This window comes from Schistocerca gregaria, unplaced genomic scaffold (assembly GCF_023897955.1).
Source record: "Schistocerca gregaria isolate iqSchGreg1 unplaced genomic scaffold, iqSchGreg1.2 ptg000596l, whole genome shotgun sequence".
Lineage (NCBI taxonomy): Eukaryota > Metazoa > Arthropoda > Insecta > Orthoptera > Acrididae > Schistocerca > Schistocerca gregaria.
Genome location: NW_026061985.1, coordinates 47,168 through 67,192, shown reverse-complemented (window position 1 = coordinate 67,192; position 20,025 = coordinate 47,168). Strand labels below are relative to the sequence as shown.

The following is a 20,025-nucleotide window of genomic DNA, read 5'->3' as shown; positions in this document are numbered from 1 at the left end:
CAATCCGACCATCCTCGTCTGATGCATATTAAGAAGAAGCACACCTCTCTAAATTTGAAATGTGAAAAAGATGATTTTCGAAGGCAGAGCTCTATGAATAGCGTAGTGATTACAGACGGGACTGCGACCCCCTATTAAAATACGTTGGGCTTTTAGGACGCTGTAGTCTGTAGCGTGTGGTTTAGAGCAACAAAACGTAAATTTTATATCTCTTTGAGTGGGTACCGCCCTCAACTCGGAGTCTACGGCTAGCTTCGCTCGGTCGCGTTTCAGATGGCATGTATTTTGAATAGAGAGCCAAAGACAGTAAAAAAATTCACCCTCTTTTAGAGACCAAGCCCCCTAAGCCTCCTCTTCGAGTGCCCTCGACCAAGAAGACAAAATTTTATTTAGAGCTGATAGGGTGAAAAAGGGTGGTAGGTCAGAGACAGAAAATGGCTCTGAGTTCACTAAGACGCGATTTGAATCCACGGTTGAAGCCCGACGGTAATCTATTTGTACAAAGTTTGTAATGATGTAAATTTGAACCTTTTTTTTGCACAATATCTTTTTTGTGGGCTCATCCGCAAGCCACAAATAGAGTATACCATTCTAATGAAGTTGTTATATTGCTGCTACTTGAAATGCAACCGCAGGATATCTTTGACTTTGAAGGTACACGTTTGTACCCTTTTGTCGTTTTGTGTGAAAACGACTAACGTTTATTGTTACTACATAGCTTTGAGTCTGGCTGAAAAAATCAGTTACATACAGAACAATCCCGCGACCAAAGACTTAACAACGCTAGCTGGTTCGTTGTGAACTTGGGTTGACATTCATCTTTTTTTTTTTGCTTACAAGTCTTGTAGCAAAGAGTTCTAGAAGAGTTATAAATTACCTCAAAAAATGTACCAGTCAAATTTCATCTCAGTCAGAGCGCCAAAGATGTGTAACGTACATGTCGCTGTTGGATCGGCTCATCGTAGCGTTGACCAGCTTTCCTTGCACCTTGAACAATCAAGATGAAAACAGATCAGCGAGCGCAGCCATTCAGACTTTGTTGTCCCATTTGAATCCGAACTTGGTACCGCATGAATGGAACGGATACTTTGCAGAAAGACTATTGTCAAGCGTGGAAGATCACTTGAGCAGTCTGAATGAATACCAATCCAAAAATTCTCTAAATCAAGCGTCATGTATGGACGGATCTGTCTTTGCGTTTTTACCTTTTTTCTTCAACAATCTGAACAAGACAACTCGCCTCTTTACGAGAAATGAAAACGCTGAACTTTTAAATGTCAAGAAATCAAGAAATAGACTGATAACCAGACTTACCAACTGCTACTTTTGGACAGTTTATTGGGCCGCAGAGCTTTTGTCGCAAATTCGACAAATCGACTTTTCTGTTTCGGAACTAAGAGCCATTTGTCTGGCTGTCAACTCTAAAATTTTGATCGTTACAACGCCGTTGAAACAAATTCCCAGCATTGTGTCTGAATACGTGTCACTCGCCAAGCATCCCAATTGCAGCACCGATTTGGTCATGATAGGCATATTAGACTTATTCAACCAACTCAATGTACAAGTCGAAGCAGCTAAACAGCAAGAAAACCTTCCCATCGACTCAGAAGAAGAGTTGAAGGAAACAGAAAATCTGGTACAACTTACTCTCGACCAGGCATTCTCAAAGCACGCGAAACTGTTGTTCGAGACGATTAAATTTGCGAGCTCGGTGCCGTTGGAATCGATTGGAATATTTACAATTGGTGTTCTGTTGATGGTCATCAGGGATGGCCACATGGACAGCTATAAAAAATTAGTTGAGCAGGCCGTCGACGTCTTGACAAAGTGGCTATTTTGTCAGTTTGTTGAAATCATTCATGACCATTGCACTCCAGAGAAACGTGAATTAACACCGCCGTTTAAAAGAAAAGTCGAACAAATAGTTCACAAAGTCGAAACCGGCTGGGAACTTTGCGTTTCTGGTTTGATTCAACTGACCTTCAAATTTATGATAAAAATTTCCAATGACCGCTACGTTGCTCGTCTTCGTACAACTTGCAAATTGCCGGCGTACATTTTATCGCGAATATTCAATTCGCATCCGCATACAAGAAGCTCGATCATAGATGAAATATTTCGAAACGTGACAAGCAAGACAGAACTTTCTGTCTTCCACGCACTTGTTCTACATCAAATCGTCAGCACCAACCTACGAGAAGTTCTAGCGTATATGCCAAAAATTACTGAAAACTTGTATGCCTTGCCTTTTCTCTCACCATCCGTGTCTGGAAAGCTCGTTCGAGCCTTGGATCCAGTGATTAGGCTTCACCCAGGCTTTCGAGACCAGCTTTTAGTTATTTTTCGCAAAGGCACCTTCTCTCGCGACGTCTCTTACCGGACGGTTTCAGTCGTCGGTATCTTGGAGCTTTTGAGAAATGTCGTCAGAATATTGTGCGTCAAGAGGGTTATGCTACCTGCCCAAGCGGAAAGTCTCGGACTTGAAATGATCGCATTTCTCAAAAGATGTCTCACACAGCAATGTGGCATCCGAGCCGTCTTGTACCGAGATTTAAGTTTGGTTTTTTGCAAAACACTTAAATTTGAGCAAAGTTATGCGCCAAAAGACCAATCTATCGACAGCAAAGACGAGGCTATTAGTCGCGCTCTGGGTTCGATTCAAGACGCAGCGCTTGAGCTCTTGTCTGCACAAATGTGGGACTACATCCACGAGTCTCACGAAAAATCTTACCTGGAGTTAAATCGCTGCTTCAAAAACCAAACCATTTTCACAGCTGCTCAAAAAACGTCAATTCATAACAGCTGCTTCGATCCGTCCAGGCCGACGCTAGTCGAACCATACCATCTGCTAATTCATGCTGCAAACCATTGTATTCTGAACAGCTATACAACGAAGAGGTCAGATCACCAAGCGCTGTGTCTCCTACTCGACCCCATGAACCAAATAGTTAAAGCGTGCGTAGAAAACGACTTGGAAGAATTCGAGCTAAGCGCAGAAGATAATACTTGGACTGACGGTGCTGCAAGTATGCTATTAGGGGTTTACGAGATGTGCATTGAATATCTGATCATCAGTAATCAAAGGCAACACGAAATACCTGTTTCTGATCAAAGTAGACAAGAAATCATTTCGAGATATGAAAAAATTTTACAAATTTTTGATAGACATGCCGCTTTGTATGCAATAATAACTGATAGACGACATTACTTAAAGACGGCTAAATCAGAGAACAATAAGGCTTCTTGTCGGCTAAAAGGCGAAAAAGAGGTGCAATGCTCAAATATTGATAGTTCGAGCGAAAAGAAAAAAACTGTTGTACCGTCCGCTTTTTCATCGAGCAAAAAACACGAAATTAACATAGAACCGACATTTTCGAGGAAATGCATTGCTGACCTAATGCTTCTGATTTGCACTTCTAGCATCCTTGACATACCTGAACCAGACGAACAGATCAAGGAGCTGCATTTCCAGATTAGTAGTCGTCCGTACGTGCACCAATACGTATTGACTGCCGTACTGTCTCAATTGAACTTATGTACAAAAGGTGAAAAGAGCGCGTCTAGGGTCGCTGCTACCTCTACAAGAGATGAAGATGAAGCCAGCGTCCTTGAAGCTTCTAAAAAATTTTCTCAAAACGTCTCCCATGATGACTTTGTACGGTTGGTATGTGGACCTCTGTTTTACCAGCTGGTATCGAGTAGGATCATGACGGATTCCGGAAATGATGAGAAAAATTCAAGGAAGGCAATGGCCAGAAAGCGTACTGCCAGGTTGGCGGCAGAATGCTATGTGAAGATTCTAGAGTATGTGCAAGAGGGCAATTACTTTGTGCAGCAGGAAGCAATTGAAATGATACCACTGAGTGTTGCTCTGCTAAGTGATCGTTTCCCGCTCGCTGGAGAAATAATTGACACAACTGACGAAAGAGCCAGAGTGTCGAAGTTCGTTACTTTTGTGCATAACCAGATGACATTAGAAAGTACAAACTGCTCTCGCCAGTGGTCCGTTTTAAATGGCTACTTGTCTATTTTCTCTGTGTTCTTGCCAATCTTAGAAACTTCGAAATGCTTCCTGTTATACGAGTGGCTGGTTAAGTGGCTGTCGAGCGAGGTGTTTGAGGCAAAAGGTTTTTTTTTTTTGAGCGAGTTGATCCGCCTAATTTGGAAGGTGCTCGAGCGCTGCGATTTAGACCGTGGCGTTGAATTCTTGAGCGAGTTGGCAGTCGATTTGTTTTGTGTGTGTGAATGCAACACCGTGTACGAGCTCAATGATTGCCAGCAGGCAGAAGACAGAGTTTTGGAGAATAGGATGAAAGGTGTATCTAAATATGCGGGAGTGACGAAGATGTCTGCGCCTACGGTTGCGAACGCGCTAATTCAGATCCTTCATTCTAGATGGACAATGTACCGAGGGGCATATCGAAATTTATTCGATCAAGAAATGGAGGAATGTGTCAATGTCACAAGTAGTGGTGATATGGCATTGGCTGGCGAGAGTGAGGTAGCGCCTGAGGAAAATGGCTGCGGATTGGCTTCAGATAAAAAAATGTACCACGTTGTCAAAACTATAGGCGTTATGTCAAGACTGGCATCTGTAAAACTACCGAGTGGATCATGCGTGCCGCTGGCGAAGTTGATTGAACTGGCGTTCAAGGTGATACACGAATGGCTGAGTTACTTGGCCAGAAGCAGGCAGACAAAACCAGCAACAGCGCAGTTAGAGAGTTTGATTGACGCGCTGTTTTTTTTGTTTGATCGTTTAAACAATTTTATTTTATATTGGACACAAGGAGGCGCCAGTTCTGCATGGAGCGAAGAGGACGAAGATAGCGCATGCAGAGATTCAGCGGATCGTCTAGTCGGACAGTCAGCTACTGACATAGAGAAGCAACGTGCGAAGGTCTTTCAGAACAAGAAGCGTGCGAACAAGTATGCACCACAATTGGTTTATTGGATGGAAAAGCTGCATGCTGAAGATCTGATCGAGCTGATTGCTCGAATCGGAAAATCGAGATGGCCAGAAAGGTGTCAACGATTTATCAATAGAGATTGGTGTTTTGTAGGAACTGGATGTAAAAAAAAGAAATAAAGAGAATTTTGTATAATTTTGTAAAAATGATGTGACAATTTTGTGCACGAAGGAAAGCAGACTGAAACTCGCACTATCCAGTGTCTTGATCCTCATAAAGTATCAAAGACATGTTTTGAGTAGGTGTGTATGTTGAATTTCACATAAGAGATGATAAATAATAATTCAAAGCCAGGAACAATAAAAACATATAATTAGATGTAAGCCGGTTAAATGATAAAAATGATATACTTTTTTTTGGAGTGAACCGCATGTGTGTAAAAAATAGAAAAACTACATTTAAAAATAACGGCTTGTTTCTAACTAGACGTTAAATGGCACATTTTTTTATAAAATAATTTTTGTTCAGAGGTTTATGATACAAGGTTTTAAAACAGCCAGTAGATATCATATACGTAGCATATATTGGGATATTTTTTTTAGCTAAAATTAAGGCTATTTGACAGTTTAGTAGCAAACTCGTAATCGCTAGGAAAAAAAAAAGCCAACTTTTTTGTTTTTTATTTTTTTGTGCTTCATACTATAATCATTTTTTTCTGTCTCGTGCAAGTTAAAGATGTCTGGTCGCGGTAAAGGAGGCAAAGGATTAGGAAAAGGAGGAGCTAAGAGGCATCGCAAAGTGATCCGTGATTCTATAGCCGGTATCACGAAACCTGCTATTCGTCGTCTAGCCCGTCGTGGTGGTGTTAAGCGCATATCTGGTTTGATCTATGAAGAAACAAGGTCGGTTCTTAAGACATTTTTGGAAAATGTTGTTCGAGATGCTGTCACTTATACAGAGCATGCAAGAAGGAAGACAGTTACGGCGATGGATGTTGTCTATGCACTCAAGCGTCAAGGTCGCACTCTCTACGGATTTGGCAATTAAATAAATTTACACGATGATTGCTATATTATGTTATGTGGTTGGTCTGTTTCAACGGTATCTTTAGATATCCTTAATGTAATGTAAATTAATATTAATAATAATTACCTGTGTAAATTTTCTAAAGAGAATCAGGGTAAAAAATGGTGCCAGAAGGGGTTCGAGGCAGTAAAGTCCCAGGCGCTAACGGCTATACTAAAAAAAGTTTAGGTTTTCAACCTTGCGAAAATAATTTATTTGGTCAGCCCAGGTGCATAGACTTCTCTTTTATCTGAGAAATTGAGCCTATTCAGAAGTCAAAAAATGACGAGAAATGGGGTGCAAAGAGAAAGCAAATAGCACTGTTAACTTTTTAAAAGTGTGCTGATACCACAAATAGAGCTGGCCGGTTGCTAGTACAGGACACAAAACTTAGTATTAACGGCTTTTTTTTTCTCGGAATAATATTTTTTAGCGCTTATCACCGCAAGGTAGGGGTGATTGGGTGTGTCTCGAATGGCCGCTTAATGATTGGCCGAATGTGTTATCGTAAAAAACGTTTTTTTTGGTACAGATGTTAGAGCATAGAAAATAGTCTATAGGGGAGTAGGTCAAATTTGGATATCTGAAATGCAGGGCGTATTAACGATGTTGAGACGGTACAGAAATGGCGTACTAAAAAGTTGTTACCAACGATAGGTCCGGAAAAGTTGTTTTTGAACATATTTGCAAAAATACCGTTACTATTTCGTGTGGATAGTGGATAGTTGTGTATCAAATGGGGGATTCTTTTTTTAATGAATCATGAACCAGACGAAACATGGGTGCATATGGTGGGTCGACAATGAAGTTCAAGTCTGGGTGCCGAAGCGAGACCTCTGAAACGAGTTCGATTGAATTGTACCCGAGCCTGTTTTGAGAAAGATCGAGAATTTTCAATTTTGTGTTTTGTTGTAGCATCTGAGCAAGCGCAGCGAGTCCTTGTTGCTCGATGTTGTTTTTCGTAAGAGAGAGATGACTGAGCTTGTTGTTGTTTTTCAAGGAGGTGGCTAGTTGGACAATGCTGCTGTCGCCGAGTTTCATATCGTGCAGAGTGAGCGACTCGAGATAAAAGCTGTTACTTAGGAGAGAGGTGAGTGTTTTGACGTGGGGTCGAGCCAGGGTGCCTCGAAGTTGAATGTTTACCAAATTTTGCTTGACAGCAAGGCACGCGACAAGCGGTTCGATGTTGTCGTGGCAAGACAGATGAATGCGAAGGGTGCGCAAATGAGTGTTGACTTGGATGGCATTGGCGAAGGGTTTCACGAGCGCGTCCAAAATGGGGTTTCCCCACAAGAATAGGTGGCGTGCGTGTAGGTTGGATTTTATCAGGGACGCGATGTGTTTCATGTCATCTGGTTTAAAATTGTTGTCTTCCAAGTATAGATGTTCCAGTTTTTTGTTTTTTTGTAGCACTTGTGACAGTTTATCTATTTGTGCGGTTTCCATGTGACAGTTATTTAAAGCTAGATAACGGATATCGCTTTGATTCAAGACGTCTGCGAGTGCGTCTAGCCCGCTCTCGGATAGTTTGCAGGAGGACAGGTCCAGCCTTTGAACGCAGGACACAGAGAGGTGGGCTGCCAAGGTCACGGTGCCGAACCGATAGAAGTCGTTGTGGTGCATGACGAGTTCTTTCAGTTTTCTGTTTTTTTTTAGCACTTTGGGGATGAGCAAAAACCCTTCGTCTTCGATTTCGTTGTAGCTGAGGTCGAGCACTTCAAGCGCTTTGTTTTCGACCAGAGAGGCGAAGATCAGTATTGCTCCCTGACTGTCGAGCCGATTTCGGCTCAAATCCAATTCTGTGAGTGTAGAGTTGTGTTTTAGTGCCCTTGCAAGTGAGTGCACGCTTTCAGCGCGTTTCAGACATTGCTTTGAAAAGGTTAGTTTGCGGATCGACCTGTTGTTCGCGAGCATTTTGGCGATTGCCTGAACGCCTTCTGAAGAGATTTCGCTGTCGCAGAGCTCCAGAGTCGCCAGTTTTTGGTTGTTCTCTAGGCTTGCCGCCAGGGTTTGACACCCGTCATTAGAGATTGCGTTCTGGGAGAATTTGAAGTGAAGTAGATTTGAGGAGTCGCTGCACAGCATTTCAGCCACTCCTCGAACGCCGATGCTTCGGGCGCCGTTGTCCGACAGGTCTAAGTACTCCAATGTGCCGTTGTCCTTCGCCGCGAGAGCGACGTCGTTCACGCCTTCGTCTCCTAGCAGGTTTGAGGCTAAATTGACCACTTTCAGCGTCTTGCTTTCTGATAGGAGTTTCGTCAGGCCAGACACGGATCCCATTATCTGGTTTCCGTTTAGCATCAGCGTCGACAAGCTCGCGTGGGTCAACAGAGTCCTGCACAGTGCGGAACACGTCTCGTTCCCCATGTAGCTAAAGCTCACGTCGAGATGAACCAGCCAGGTTGCTTTCTCTAGCAGTTTTTGCGCTAAGTTGTTCGACTTGCCATGCCAATTTCTCAGTTGAACGTGCGTTTTTTTGCCCTTGAGTACTATTTCAGAGAACCTGTCTTCTCTCGCTTGCTGGTCAGCCACCACCACCCTATCGTCCACTCGGCATTCGTCGCCTCGCTCCTTCCTGTTCGTTACCTTCCTCGTCAACACGAAATTGTCCAGCGACACGAGCGTCTGGTACAAAGCGTTTCGGTACACAATTAGTGACACTTGATTCTTCGTTTTCCTCCCCTCGTAGCCGTAAACGTTCCACATGGTCCAGTGTCTCCCATCCGCCGTAAATCTCATGTACACGTTGTTGTCCACGCCCTGAGCCGCCTGAAACAGTCTGCCGTCGTACTCGCACATGGAAATGGACGACACCTTCAGAGTCGACTGAGCCCACGGCCCCCAGTGGTCCAGATCTGACACGCTCGCGCATCGAGTGTAAAGGTAGTCGTTGAGCGCCACTCGAGCCTGAAACAACATGCCCGCAAACTCTGCCATCTCGACCGGCTGATTCGTCTCTCTGGGCTCTCCCATCGCACACCTCGAAAACGTAACTCCATCGCTGCTCTTGTACACGCACACTCGTCCCTCGCTGCTCGCCGCCAACACGACGTGGTCCCTCACTCCAATGCACGTAAACACGAGGCCCTTCGTCTCTTCGTCGCGGAAAGACGGGCCGAACTTGAGCTCCTGGACCTTCGTCCACATCTCCCCGTTCTTCGTCGACGAGTAGCAAAGCTTTCTGTAAATGTTCGAAAAATAAAGCCAAACCCTCGAACCCCAAACGACCAACGCCACCGGCGACCTAGTCCTCGCTCCCACTATCTGCTGCCACCTCGTCCAAATGCTGGCGTCGGCCGAACTCCTAAAAACAATCTCCTCCCTCGCGGACGCAACGTGCAGAAGACGACTCGGGGTGTCTGGCAGCTCCACAAGACCGCTTCTCATCTCGTCGTACCCTTCTGTCTTTTGCCACAGCTCCCAGTCCTTTCCATGCTGCACACTCTTGCGTATGCAAAACGACTTCAAAAACGGGTTGCTTATGACCTGGACGATTGAGTCCTCAAAAACCGTCTGCGACACCCCCAACTTCGTCAGGCCGTTCCCCTCAAACGGCTGACTCCAACTTCGCCAAAAACAAAGCAGTTAGAACCAAAAAAAAAAAAAAAGTTTTGACCGGCCCCGTGTGCGACAAAGCCAATAAATCCTGCGCCTCTCGTTCGAAGTCTCCGGTGCTCTGAAACCTCCCCCTCGCAACCCTCGAAGCGCTCGAACTCGCAGCCCCCATGCCGCCCGTACTTCCCGCACCAAAGAGGCTCTCTATCTCCCATGTGGCCGTGTGCGCGGTTCCAGCGCGCATCTAACGCGAACTAAGCCAGAAACTGAATTCGATGAAAGACAAAGGGACTGCGTCTAGTGTGAAAGAGCCAGCCCGGCCTGGCCATATAATACAGCAGTGTTGACGACGAAAACCGCACTGGTATTATTTGCCCACAAAAAAAAACCTTTCTACAGGTGTCATTTTCGACACTTGCCCCTGGCTGTTTGTGTCACGCCGTCTATCATCGGTCATCGCAGAGACTGCGCAAATTTTTTTTTTTTTTTCCGTCGACGCACTGCAACGCCCGAAATCCGGTGCTCGGCAATCGGCGCGGCCGCGTCGCGCGTCGCGTCGGCGGTCTATCGACCGAGGTGTTTGCGCTCCGTGCGCCGCTGCCGAAGCAATCCAAATGCCGCTCGAACAGAGAAGGAGAAAGCGGGCGATCGAACGCGGGTCGAAGCGCCTCGAGAATCCCAGGAGATTATCGACGAATTGGAAGAAAGACGAACCACTTTTTTTTTTTTTTTTGCAACCGAGAGCTATTGCAATCGATTGACTGCCTCGGAAAACGAGCAGCCCTACCGCGGGGCCCTCAAAACCGCTCGATTTTTATTTGATTCGCGAGCGCGGGGCTCAAGGTAAAGTGCTGGAAGCTCGTTTAAGGATAGTGCAAATAAGCTCGGTTCACTGAAAATTCAATCGACTTTAATGTATTTGTAGATGTGCTGGATGAATGCGAAAGACGAGCAGAAGGAGATAAACCCGCCTATGAGGCCGACTCCCGCGCAAAGAATGATGGTATATCCGAAGTAATAAGTGGTCTGCAGTGTTCCGAACATGTTGTTTTTTAAGTAGAAGTTGATCGAATACAGGAACACGTAGACGGACAAAGATGCGCCGGACAAGAAGGAAGTCCAATGCCACCTGTAATCCTCAGCCCTGATGAACCAATATATCAGCGTTATAGACAAGAAGCACGTGACCATACACATGGTGATGTAGCCCATAGGAAGATAGGAAAGAATTCGGTAGTATTTGTGGTACCAAACGGCGTTTGAGATGGTGTACAGCTGTACGCTGAAGGATAAAAACAAGATGAACCCCGCCAAGAGGCAGATGAAGGAACGGGATTTGTACCAAGGCACGTCTGGAATGATGCGAGGTACAGGATTGACTCTGCAGGCGAAGCTCGGAATCACGTTCCGGTACTGTCCAAGAATGGCTCCGCAGAAGGTGAGCGGAAGCACGGAGAACAGCCAGATGCAGAACAGAGTCAAATACACGGACAGCGGGATGAAGGACGTCGTATTGTATGGAGATATGATCATATCAACAACTATGGAAATAATTGACACAAAGCTCGGGAAAAGTGCGGCGGTCGTGAACGTGTTTCTGGTCCATCTTCGTCCATTATTTCTGAAGAATATGGTCGAGCTGACGTATCCGCCAATGCACGACGTCAATGCGTAGCCCAATATAATATAACTAAGAACGTATCCAGACTTGAAATATATTCCTTTGAAAAGGAGCACAAAGATGGCCAAAGTAAATAGCTGTGCGCCCGTGCCAATGAGGGACGAGAAAAAAATTAAATAAGGAGGAGGCCGAAAAATATCGCCATGGATATTTTTCCATTTGAATTCGCTTTCACCTGAATCGAATAGCTGCAGTGACTTTTCTTCGTCGTTCTGGTCCAATATGGCGCCTCTTCTGTGAATTCTCAATAACAAGATCAACACAAACCCTAACCAGGGAATCGGCAAGAGGGTAGAGTAAAACAAATTCTTCCACTTAGTTCGAAAAATTGCCTCTTCTTCGTAATACTGGTTCATTCGGTTGACGTAATTCTTCTTAGATTTGCTCCACTTGACGCTATAGGCGAAGGTGTATTCTGTGGACGAGTTAAGGGGAACGAGGTCGCTGGGGTTGACGTGGAAAGAAACAATCTCTTTATTTTTGTAGCAAATTTCAAATGACAGATAAGTGTATACACGGGGTGCTCCGTCTATGAGCTTCCCAATCGGAACCTGCTTAAACAAGTCCTCAATAAACAAGTAGTATTCGTACTGTTCTGAGATGGCCTTCAAGTACGTCTGATACGCCGATCCCGTCAAATTTAGACTGCAAAAGGCTTTCTTCTCTATGTCGACCATAAATTGCAGCTTGAAATCGCTCACCATCAACGAATGCCTCTGTATTGCGGATCCCAAATTTTTGGGCTCCAAAAGCACAAAGTTCTTCGGTCGGCAAAAAAAGAGATCATACAATTTGTACGTCTCTTGCGGGTTGACACGTGGTGCCACCGTGCCTGCATAAACGACCACTTCCTCCTTGTTTTCATACTGAAGGACAAAATAAAAAATGCGTAAGAAAACGTCTACAACCCATCAAACTTCACATCCTAGAGCCTAGCGCACTATCGCGCCGAAGCCACGTCAGCAGTCACTCAGAGACCAGACATTTGGCCTGTCAACCCCTCGAGGCAGAAATCCACAAGACTCGCCTCGTACCGTAATAATATGTTTGCTCGAAAGAACACACTCGCTAAGAGCACATATCGCAAATAAAACAAGAAAGCCTCTGTTCCACGTAGACCATTCCATTTTTATTGGGCGGAGTCCGAATAAACGACAATGGTGCTAGAACCAAGTGAACGTGCTACACAAGACAAGAGAGACCAGCGTAACCTGACTGGTCTGAAAACAATAAAAGCTAGCCGTTGTACTAATCAGTGTGAAGTGTCAAAAAGTTTTTTTTTGAACAGTTGAATTCACAAAGCCCCTTCTTGGTACACGAAACTTATGTACGAAGAAGGCATGAAGCGCGCTCTCTCCTACTTGACAAAGTCGATATTGCTAAGGACATGTCAAGTCAGATGAATGCTGGCGCATGTCGCTGGCAAACATTTCGGCCCCTTCTTAAGCAACTTTTGAAAAGGGAGCTGCTGTTCAAACATGAAAGGAAATCTGAACCCCTGCTGAAGCAGCCACAAGGTTGCGAGTACAAACCGAGCTGCTCTGTGTTTGAAAAAGACCGCATAAGACATTAACAGCAAAATCCGCTAACTCGAACAGGAAAGGAGAACAACGAAAATGTCCTCGTGTGCAGAAGTTGCACACAAAGACCGCAACGACATCATTCTCAATATACCGCCAGTGAGAGTAAAACTGCGAAATTGATATTTTTCAATATGCAAAAAAAAAACTATAGTTCTTCCGTGCGATGGGCTTCCCTAACATGAACCACGTCCGCATTGTGTATGTCGATATCCAGTTTCAAAAGATTATACGGGAAACTCAAAAGTGAGCAAGCCGCGCGCGCGGAGCGACCATCGGAAAGCAACAACCTACATCTCATACTATTGAGACGTCGCTCAGAACAGAGTTCAAAAAAAAAAAATGAATCAACAAAAACGTGCGAGGGCAAAATTCCAATGTGCGCAACAACATAAAAAATTTAATTTTCAGTATCACAGGCATCAAATATACATTAGGCATTTAAAGACCTTCGATGTATTTATCGAGCGATTCAGAACCGCTAAGTATATCAGTTTCGAGTACTTCTTGAGTCTCTAGTGGTGGAAATACGCCTTGGTCTACCCAGTAATTCAACTGTTCTTTTAATATGGACTCATGCAAACTGGGATACTTAAATTCAAAATTGGTACTAAGGAGCAGAGACACATCGATTGAGGGATAGCTAGGCGACCTAATGTTTTCTTCATAGACAACCGGCGTCACGGGTGTAGACTCGATGCCTGATCTATTGCAAAGCTTCGTCCACACCTTCAAATGCTTTAAATTGGCGTAATCAATTATGTATTGTATGTTCAACCTTGAAAGTTTGCAAAATAAACGGTTGGCCATTTTTATTCGAATGCCAAATAAATTTTCCGTGCATCTGCATAAATCAGCTGATGTGATCACCTTATCGCAACATATGTTGTATATTTTTCGAGCATCTCCATGATCTGTCAAGTGCCACAATGCACGGCACACGTCCATAACGTGAACCAACTTCAACTGAGAGTTATCACTCCACAACATCACCAGTTTTTGTTTTAACTCTGCATAAACGCGCGCACATGCAAAGAGCGGCGCTGATATGTATATATGTACATACATTTCATTCCCCATCATCAAAATATCAATTATTGTCAATCAACTAGTCTCTATGCGACCCTTACGTATCACCGCCACACACAGATAATTTCAAACTTCGATTCAACCATCTACTGCACTCATACATATTTTTTAAACATCAACACCTCACATACACAATCCTCGTATATCTCCAAGTCCATATATTGTGGCAGATCTCAGTATAATCACCGGCAATCTGTTTCCCTCAAACCACCACCATTTTTCATTAGTACATGTAAGTACTACTTTCATCTAAACATACTTCAACCCATCAAACGAAATTCCCTATCACAAAAACGCATCCCCTCTGCTTACCCCGATTCTAGCCATAGTCCTTCTGCTGTCAGCTTATGTGCTGCTAACGGTGATTTAGGATTTGTCGCTGAATCTTCTGTCACTAATATTTTCTAACAACAGACATTTCTAAGGTTAGAAATTCAGATCAATTCAAAGATTCACTTGAATATTCAAAACCCTCAACGAGCAAGCGCGCAGACTCCTTGCTACTACAACCAGCGCTGGCTCACTTCGTCTATATTACATTCTCCCAATCCAGACTCACTGAAAAAATCAAAAAACACATTACGGTCTTGTGTCATATTCGAAATACACAACAACCGCACACACGATCTGTCATAAACCTAGCAGGCCTACCTTGTCGTGCATATTGTATACTTGATTCGTTGAAATATCAAATACTCTCTTAACGCTTGGGTGCTTTTTGATCTCCGCGATAACAATTTTTACGATACTGACTATATTTTCATTGTAGATAACGCTGTCCTGTGCGTATCTTGTCTCCGAGGCTAAGTTGAAGACATAGTGAAACTCTTTGCCCGATTTTGTCCAACTTGAAGCCAAACTCGCTAGATACACGAGCTTTTATTAGTCACATGGTGCTCAGAAATCACTTTGCATCGGCGAGACACGCTAATTCAAGTCTCTGATGTGTGTATATTTTGACACAATCCTAGGTACAGACATAGCCGTTCTACACATGGATCTTACCAACTCAGGAAAACAGCACAATTTACAAAAAATACAATGCTAGGCGCAAAAACAAAGACAGAACCGACAATACTAAATAGGCGCATTTTGTTTGAGTATAATAGTCCTTCCAGTTGAGCAAAATGGTGGACTCATTTTTTTGAGTGTCGTGATGGTGAATTTTTTGGAAAACATCGGCTATCAGTATCTTGACAATTGAGATTTTCGTACAAGGAGATCGGACATTGGCCTGTTCGTAGGAAACAATATCAGATTCAAACGCTTTCTTGTGACGTTCGCTGAGATACGCCAGCGAAGGTCTGGTTTTGTCGATCACTCGGATATACTTGCATAACTTATTGTCTACCAAGTAGCTAACCAAGTTGCGTCCCACGAATCCGCAGCCCCCTAGAATGAGCACATTGGAGTCACCCACTTTAAAACGTACTTAGTACAATGTCACTCACTATAAAAAGAGTGTAGAATAGAGAATTTGGAATAAGACTTAGCATTTCTAGTGCCTCGGTAGGTATCAGGAACTATCCAAGTAATGTTTTAACCTAGATGTACGAGTATCAAAAGCTCAGCATCCAGATGTACGCACTTCTTTTATGTCGGAAAGCCAACTTTAATAAATTATGCTATTTGTGCCAACTGAAAATTGAAAAACTTTTTTAAATGGAAATAGCTATCCATCTTGCAGTTTGTTAGTGCCTAAGCGCCGAGCGTATGTGTGTTACTTCAACACATGTGCAACGAAAAAATACACGATTTAGAGCAGAACGAATTAGTTGGCCAAAGGGCTGTACTGACGGCATTTCGACCAGAACACATTAAGAGATATCATAGATGGATGCAAAATCCAACGTTGAAAAGTACGCTGACACCAGGCCTGCTTTCGAAAAGAGGCTAATTTTGTACTAATACACACCGGCTTTGGCTTCAAAATGTGTGGCGCTATTTCCTTCAGAGGATACTGGAAGTGAAGATCTGAAGACAGACACCATAGAAGATATCGCCGATTACCAGAGGCAGATCGTCAATGATGAAAATAGTATGTCCTAGACAGTCAGTGGCACTCTCACGCTATACACACGTATTGTGAATTGCATAGACACCAAAAGTACAATACAATTTTAAAAATGCATTCATATGGGATTGTCTTTTCACTCAGGTTTCCTTCCTTCCTTTCGCAATATCTTGGCGAAGAAACGGGGTTAACGTATTCTTGTTCTCTAGAAGTGACAGTCTAACTATTGACACGTATTTTTTTGAGACAAAACTTTTATCATACTGGATACAGCGAGTAGGGAGATGGTCGGAGACATTAATTTGTTCATAAGCGAGTGTGATGGAACGCGCGCAGCGGAAATTAACGTAATGATTGCAGAGGTGTCTGCAAGAAGGTGTGTTTTCGAAAAGGGACAAGAGAAACGCTTTTGGTTTCGATGAGTCGAAAAAATTACTTATAGGGACATTCTGGCTCGTAAGGACAATACAGAACTCCAGTTAACGTGTGTTTTTTTTAGGAAGGGATATGCTAGGGAGGCGGTCAAATTGGCTATGGAACACCTACATAAGACACATTTTATTGACCGTTTTGTAGCTCGAATTAGTGACATGAATTTCGCCTCCACGTGCCTTTTCAGAGACAGACTAGGATTTTTGTTCGAGTCGCACTCTCAAATATTTTCAGAGTCTACGTGGTACTACGACATAAAAAGGGAGGACGGGGCGTTGGCGCCGGACTAAACGTTTTTTACATCTACCTGTCTCGAAATTTTTAGCTGAAAAATGTTTCTCTATCGGCTGACCGGGCTGACCGAACGTCAGGCTGGGCCCCTGCGCGTCCAGCTTCGGCCGTGCCCAGTGGCAGGTATTTGGGGTCACTGCAGACTAACGAGTGCGCAACCCGCAGCAGGCAGAAGGTCGCTAAAAGACGAGGGCTGCGGTGTCTTTCTCGAAAACCCATTGGCATACGCCTCGAGGACATCCGTTATTTTGAAAGGGCCTATTTGCCCATTTAGATTTTCGACTGCAACACAGAAACAGGCTCACCGGCTCGGTTTTCGAAATTATTGACGTGGGCGAGAAAAAAAAAGACGGCTATTCGCGATTCCGTTATTCGATCTCTGGTTTTGTCGTAGAAAGACCGTTTTCACTAAAACCATATTATGTTCAATCTAGTAGAACTGGAAGATACTATACAAATACTGCCAGAGTGCCTAGACCAAGTAGTTGAGGCCATCCACTATGAAATCAACAAAAAATTTGCCAACAAGGTAAGAGGACACTCAGACATCGACCGAAGATGTCGCGGATTCGCGTGCCTTTTCTCTCTGCATATCGACGGACTGATAGTAACTCTCTTTTAGGCCGCCGAATTTTTAAGTTGAACGAAAACGATTGACACAAAAACGTAAAAAATTTCCTCTATAGGTTATAAAAGATGTCGGTTTGTGTATATGTCTGTTCGATATACTTAAAATAGGCCATGGCTCGATCTATCAGGGAGACGGATCCGTCTTCTCGGTCGTTCGCTTTCGAATTGCCGTATTCAAGCCGTTCCTGGGTGAGGTGATCGTAGGGACGATCAAATACAGCTCGGAGGAGGCTCTCCAAGTGACCCTTGGCTTCTTTGATCAAATCTGGATTTTGGCTTCTTCCCTTCAACAGCCATCCGTGTTTGAAAAGTCAGATCAACTCTGGGCTTGGAAATATCAGGTACGCCCCCGAGACGCTTTAGAAAACGATCACCAACTTCTGGCTCGCTCTGAAAGTATGTGCACTGCTCCGCACACACATGATGCTTTTATACACTAATCGTGTGCGTGTCAATTCGCTAAACGATAGGATCACTTGCTTTGGCTCAATCCTGGCGACCAGATCCGTTTTCGAGTGGAGAAAATTGTTTTTAACCCCCCGACTTCCAGGTATTGTTACAATCTGCGCACTTGTACCTCTCTGCTGCGCCGATTTCTAACCTGCCGCTGCGTGTTGTACTCGCAAACGGTTTTTCTTCATTAGAAAACCTGGGAACAACAAGCCCTCAGACCCGTCCGGTGGACCATCCGACGATAAAAACTGCGATCCAACCGCGTCAAACGATCCTGAGAGCCCCCTAAGCGCTCTCATGATTTTTGTACGTATTTGTTGTAGTTTTTTTTTTTCAATTCTCTCCTCACTCTCTGTTGTATAGGGGAGCATTAGTGAAAGCGGCCTCGGCTCCCTGAGCTGGTGGAATTCCGTCTCGGACGCCAGCGCTGTTGAAGACGCCGCCACAGATAACTGCGATCCAGTAGATACCACTTAACATCGTAAGGCGCGTCCTCGGTCGGTAGCGACTCATCAATGCAGGCTGGACGGCATTTTCTATACGAGGGAGCGAGACCTTTTTTTTTTGTCGCCGTCTATAAGCGCTTTGATTGTGTCGAGGATGCGTGACATGCCAATGCTCATCAAAAATCCGACTCAGAACAGAGGAATTCTGGCGTGTATTCATCATCGTATTCGGTCTGGGCCAATTCTTGCCTCGGCGCTTACCCCACGTTGCGTTTTTTTCCGCATAAGTTGACACATAAACCTATTTCAGAACTTTTACTTTTGTCACCTATTTTTTACTCTGGCTATCAGTTACTCCGGGGAGTCAGCGTTGCGCAGCACCTCGCCTCGTGCATCCAATCCCAAAGCAGACAACCGGGCTCAGCGCCTATCGTTACGGTGACGGCGCTCTTTTCTTGGGTGAATATAAATAGTCTGGTAGTTCCAACCGTAAAATCTCGTACAACGAATTTCGAATTTTGTGTTTTAATTCTAAGATGGGGTGCAGTCCTCCAGATTCGACGAGCGTACGTTCTTGAGTGACGCCTGCATCTAAATTCTAGCCATGAAAGGTACACGAAATGGTTGCAGGGTTTTCAAAGTGTCCCAAGGTTACGCCCCCAACGCGCACGCCCACGCTTCTACACCGGTGGTTCGCATCTCAAGTTATAGAAAGGGCCCCTGATCGTTGATGGGCGCTGTCGTACAGTCAATTCAGTTACGAAGGTGCGCGCGAGTTCGGCGTCCTTTTGTGCGTTGTGAGGTATCAGAACGCGGGAAGAATAGAAGATGTGGAGGTGAATTTAGACACTTTTCTCGATTATTTTTGAAGGTCGTCCACGATTCGACCTACGGATACGCGCGTTGTTGGAGTCAGATCTTGCCCGAGCAGTGATGCGCGTCGAGGATTCGAGTCGCTGCATGGCGGTGCGAGGCTCGCGCAGAAGTCGGTCCCCAGTTCTCCTCGCACGAGGGACGAAGTCAGGTTGTACAGAAGTTTGGATCGTGAGATGCAGATCGACACGGATGTTCTGCAACGGCTACAAAAAACGGGATAGTACGTGAGGTACATCCAGGGGAGGCCTGTTATTTTGATAGTGAGTCGGTACGTTTCGGCAGATATCGGACGGCCTAATAGTGGATGATAGCTCAGAACATTCGGAACCGCGCGGTTAGACGAAGTTGTTTGTGGTACATTCCTCAAACTGAGCGGTGGCTGAGGAGAGGCGCGTCGCCGCATCGCCTCAAGGTGCTGGGTGCGGATTCAGAAGAAACGAGGTGGCGCAGAGCGTTTCGGAGATGCGTTTGTAGGTTTCATGGCACTGGCCACAAAGCGTACGATACGAACGAAGGGGGAAAAATCGAACCGTTGAACCCGAAATTGCAGGGCCCGCATTTTGAGTGGCTGGCTTTGAAAGGGAGGACAAAAAGGTGATCGCGAGGCGGTGAGAAGGTACACGTATTCGGAGCGAGTTGGGCGGTTTGTCTGGAGGTCGCCGGCGCGAGAAGAGTTGAAGAGTGATGTTTAGGTTTGCGGTTTCGAGGTTCGGAAGTTGGGCTGGGGCAGATGAGCTTGTTGGTCGGATGGAGAGACGCGCAAACGTACTGAATCTAACTACAGGTAGTGCAAAGTGGAGGCAATCAAGGGGCAGGCTTGGGGAAGTCGTAGAGAAGCCGTTTTGACGTGCGAGTGGCCATTGTAGGTCGTCTGCTAATATGGCAAGGCGGGTCCATGAAGACAAGCATTACATGGTCTGTGAAGTATGGTATCGCCTGCATGGTGACGAATCCAAACAACGGTAAGTCAGCAGCTTTGTGTGCGGAACGCACTTTGGGCGTT

The 20,025-nt window shown here is 44.8% G+C and overlaps 5 protein-coding genes across 5 annotated transcripts; 3 read left to right on the top strand and 2 right to left on the bottom strand.

The window, feature by feature from the left end:
• Positions 1–10: 10 nt before the first annotated feature.
• On the top strand, positions 11–5,116 carry LOC126316667 (uncharacterized). Its single transcript, XM_049992759.1, has 3 exons — positions 11–654; positions 719–790; positions 849–5,116. Exons 1-3 carry the CDS (start codon positions 624–626, stop codon positions 5,087–5,089), a joined length of 4,344 nt encoding a protein of 1,447 aa, XP_049848716.1. The 5' UTR covers positions 11–623; the 3' UTR covers positions 5,090–5,116.
• A 1,049-nt stretch (positions 5,117–6,165) lies between these two features.
• LOC126316666 (protein NLRC5-like) lies at positions 6,166–9,893 on the bottom strand. Its single transcript, XM_049992758.1, has 2 exons — positions 9,714–9,893; positions 6,166–9,540 (listed from the first exon to the last, which is right to left on the bottom strand). The coding sequence occupies exons 1-2, from the start codon at positions 9,743–9,745 to the stop codon at positions 6,708–6,710; spliced, it is 2,865 nt and encodes a 954-aa protein (XP_049848715.1). The 5' UTR covers positions 9,746–9,893; the 3' UTR covers positions 6,166–6,707.
• Positions 9,894–13,232: 3,339 nt separating this feature from the next.
• Positions 13,233–15,376, bottom strand: LOC126316682 (uncharacterized). Its single transcript, XM_049992780.1, has 6 exons — positions 15,370–15,376; positions 15,096–15,299; positions 14,532–14,743; positions 14,193–14,284; positions 14,012–14,073; positions 13,233–13,834 (listed from the first exon to the last, which is right to left on the bottom strand). The coding sequence occupies exons 1-6, from the start codon at positions 15,374–15,376 to the stop codon at positions 13,233–13,235; spliced, it is 1,179 nt and encodes a 392-aa protein (XP_049848737.1).
• Positions 15,377–15,612: 236 nt separating this feature from the next.
• Positions 15,613–16,616, top strand: LOC126316681 (N-acetyltransferase 9-like protein). The gene is made up of 4 exons (XM_049992778.1): positions 15,613–15,739; positions 15,835–15,918; positions 16,141–16,270; positions 16,394–16,616. Exons 1-4 carry the CDS (start codon positions 15,613–15,615, stop codon positions 16,614–16,616), a joined length of 564 nt encoding a protein of 187 aa, XP_049848735.1.
• A 371-nt stretch (positions 16,617–16,987) lies between these two features.
• LOC126316699 (DNA-directed RNA polymerase III subunit RPC8-like) lies at positions 16,988–18,462 on the top strand. The gene is made up of 5 exons (XM_049992795.1): positions 16,988–17,146; positions 17,304–17,588; positions 17,718–17,797; positions 17,892–18,006; positions 18,064–18,462. Exons 1-5 carry the CDS (start codon positions 17,039–17,041, stop codon positions 18,175–18,177), a joined length of 702 nt encoding a protein of 233 aa, XP_049848752.1. The 5' UTR covers positions 16,988–17,038; the 3' UTR covers positions 18,178–18,462.
• Positions 18,463–20,025: the final 1,563 nt, after the last annotated feature.

Excerpts from the sequence above, each read along its gene's own strand:
- LOC126316666 (XM_049992758.1), bottom strand. The coding sequence starts at position 9,745 with ATGGGAGATAGAGAGCCTCTTTGGTGCGGGAA. Across the intron at positions 9,541-9,713 it reads GAGCCTCTTTGGTGCGGGAA|TTGGAGTCAGCCGTTTGAGG; the intron begins GTACGGGCGGCA and ends TTTTTGGCGAAG.
- LOC126316681 (XM_049992778.1), top strand. The coding sequence starts at position 15,613 with ATGTGCAACGAAAAAATACACGATTTAGAGCAGAACGAATTAGTTGGC. Across the intron at positions 15,919-16,140 it reads GATCGTCAATGATGAAAATA|ACAAAACTTTTATCATACTG; the intron begins GTATGTCCTAGA and ends TATTTTTTTGAG. Across the intron at positions 16,271-16,393 it reads GCAGAGGTGTCTGCAAGAAG|GAAGGGATATGCTAGGGAGG; the intron begins GTGTGTTTTCGA and ends TGTTTTTTTTAG.
- LOC126316682 (XM_049992780.1), bottom strand. Across the intron at positions 14,744-15,095 it reads GGCCAATGTCCGATCTCCTT|CGAGTTTGGCTTCAAGTTGG; the intron begins GTACGAAAATCT and ends TCGTGTATCTAG. Across the intron at positions 14,285-14,531 it reads TATACAATATGCACGACAAG|AAAATATTAGTGACAGAAGA; the intron begins GTAGGCCTGCTA and ends GTCTGTTGTTAG.
- LOC126316699 (XM_049992795.1), top strand. The coding sequence starts at position 17,039 with ATGTTCAATCTAGTAGAACTGGAAGATACTATACAAATACTGCCAGAG. Across the intron at positions 17,147-17,303 it reads ACAAAAAATTTGCCAACAAG|GTTATAAAAGATGTCGGTTT; the intron begins GTAAGAGGACAC and ends TTTCCTCTATAG. Across the intron at positions 17,798-17,891 it reads TTTAACCCCCCGACTTCCAG|AAAACCTGGGAACAACAAGC; the intron begins GTATTGTTACAA and ends TTTCTTCATTAG.
- LOC126316667 (XM_049992759.1), top strand. The coding sequence starts at position 624 with ATGCAACCGCAGGATATCTTTGACTTTGAAG. Across the intron at positions 655-718 it reads GGATATCTTTGACTTTGAAG|CTTTGAGTCTGGCTGAAAAA; the intron begins GTACACGTTTGT and ends GTTACTACATAG. Across the intron at positions 791-848 it reads AGACTTAACAACGCTAGCTG|CAAAGAGTTCTAGAAGAGTT; the intron begins GTTCGTTGTGAA and ends CAAGTCTTGTAG.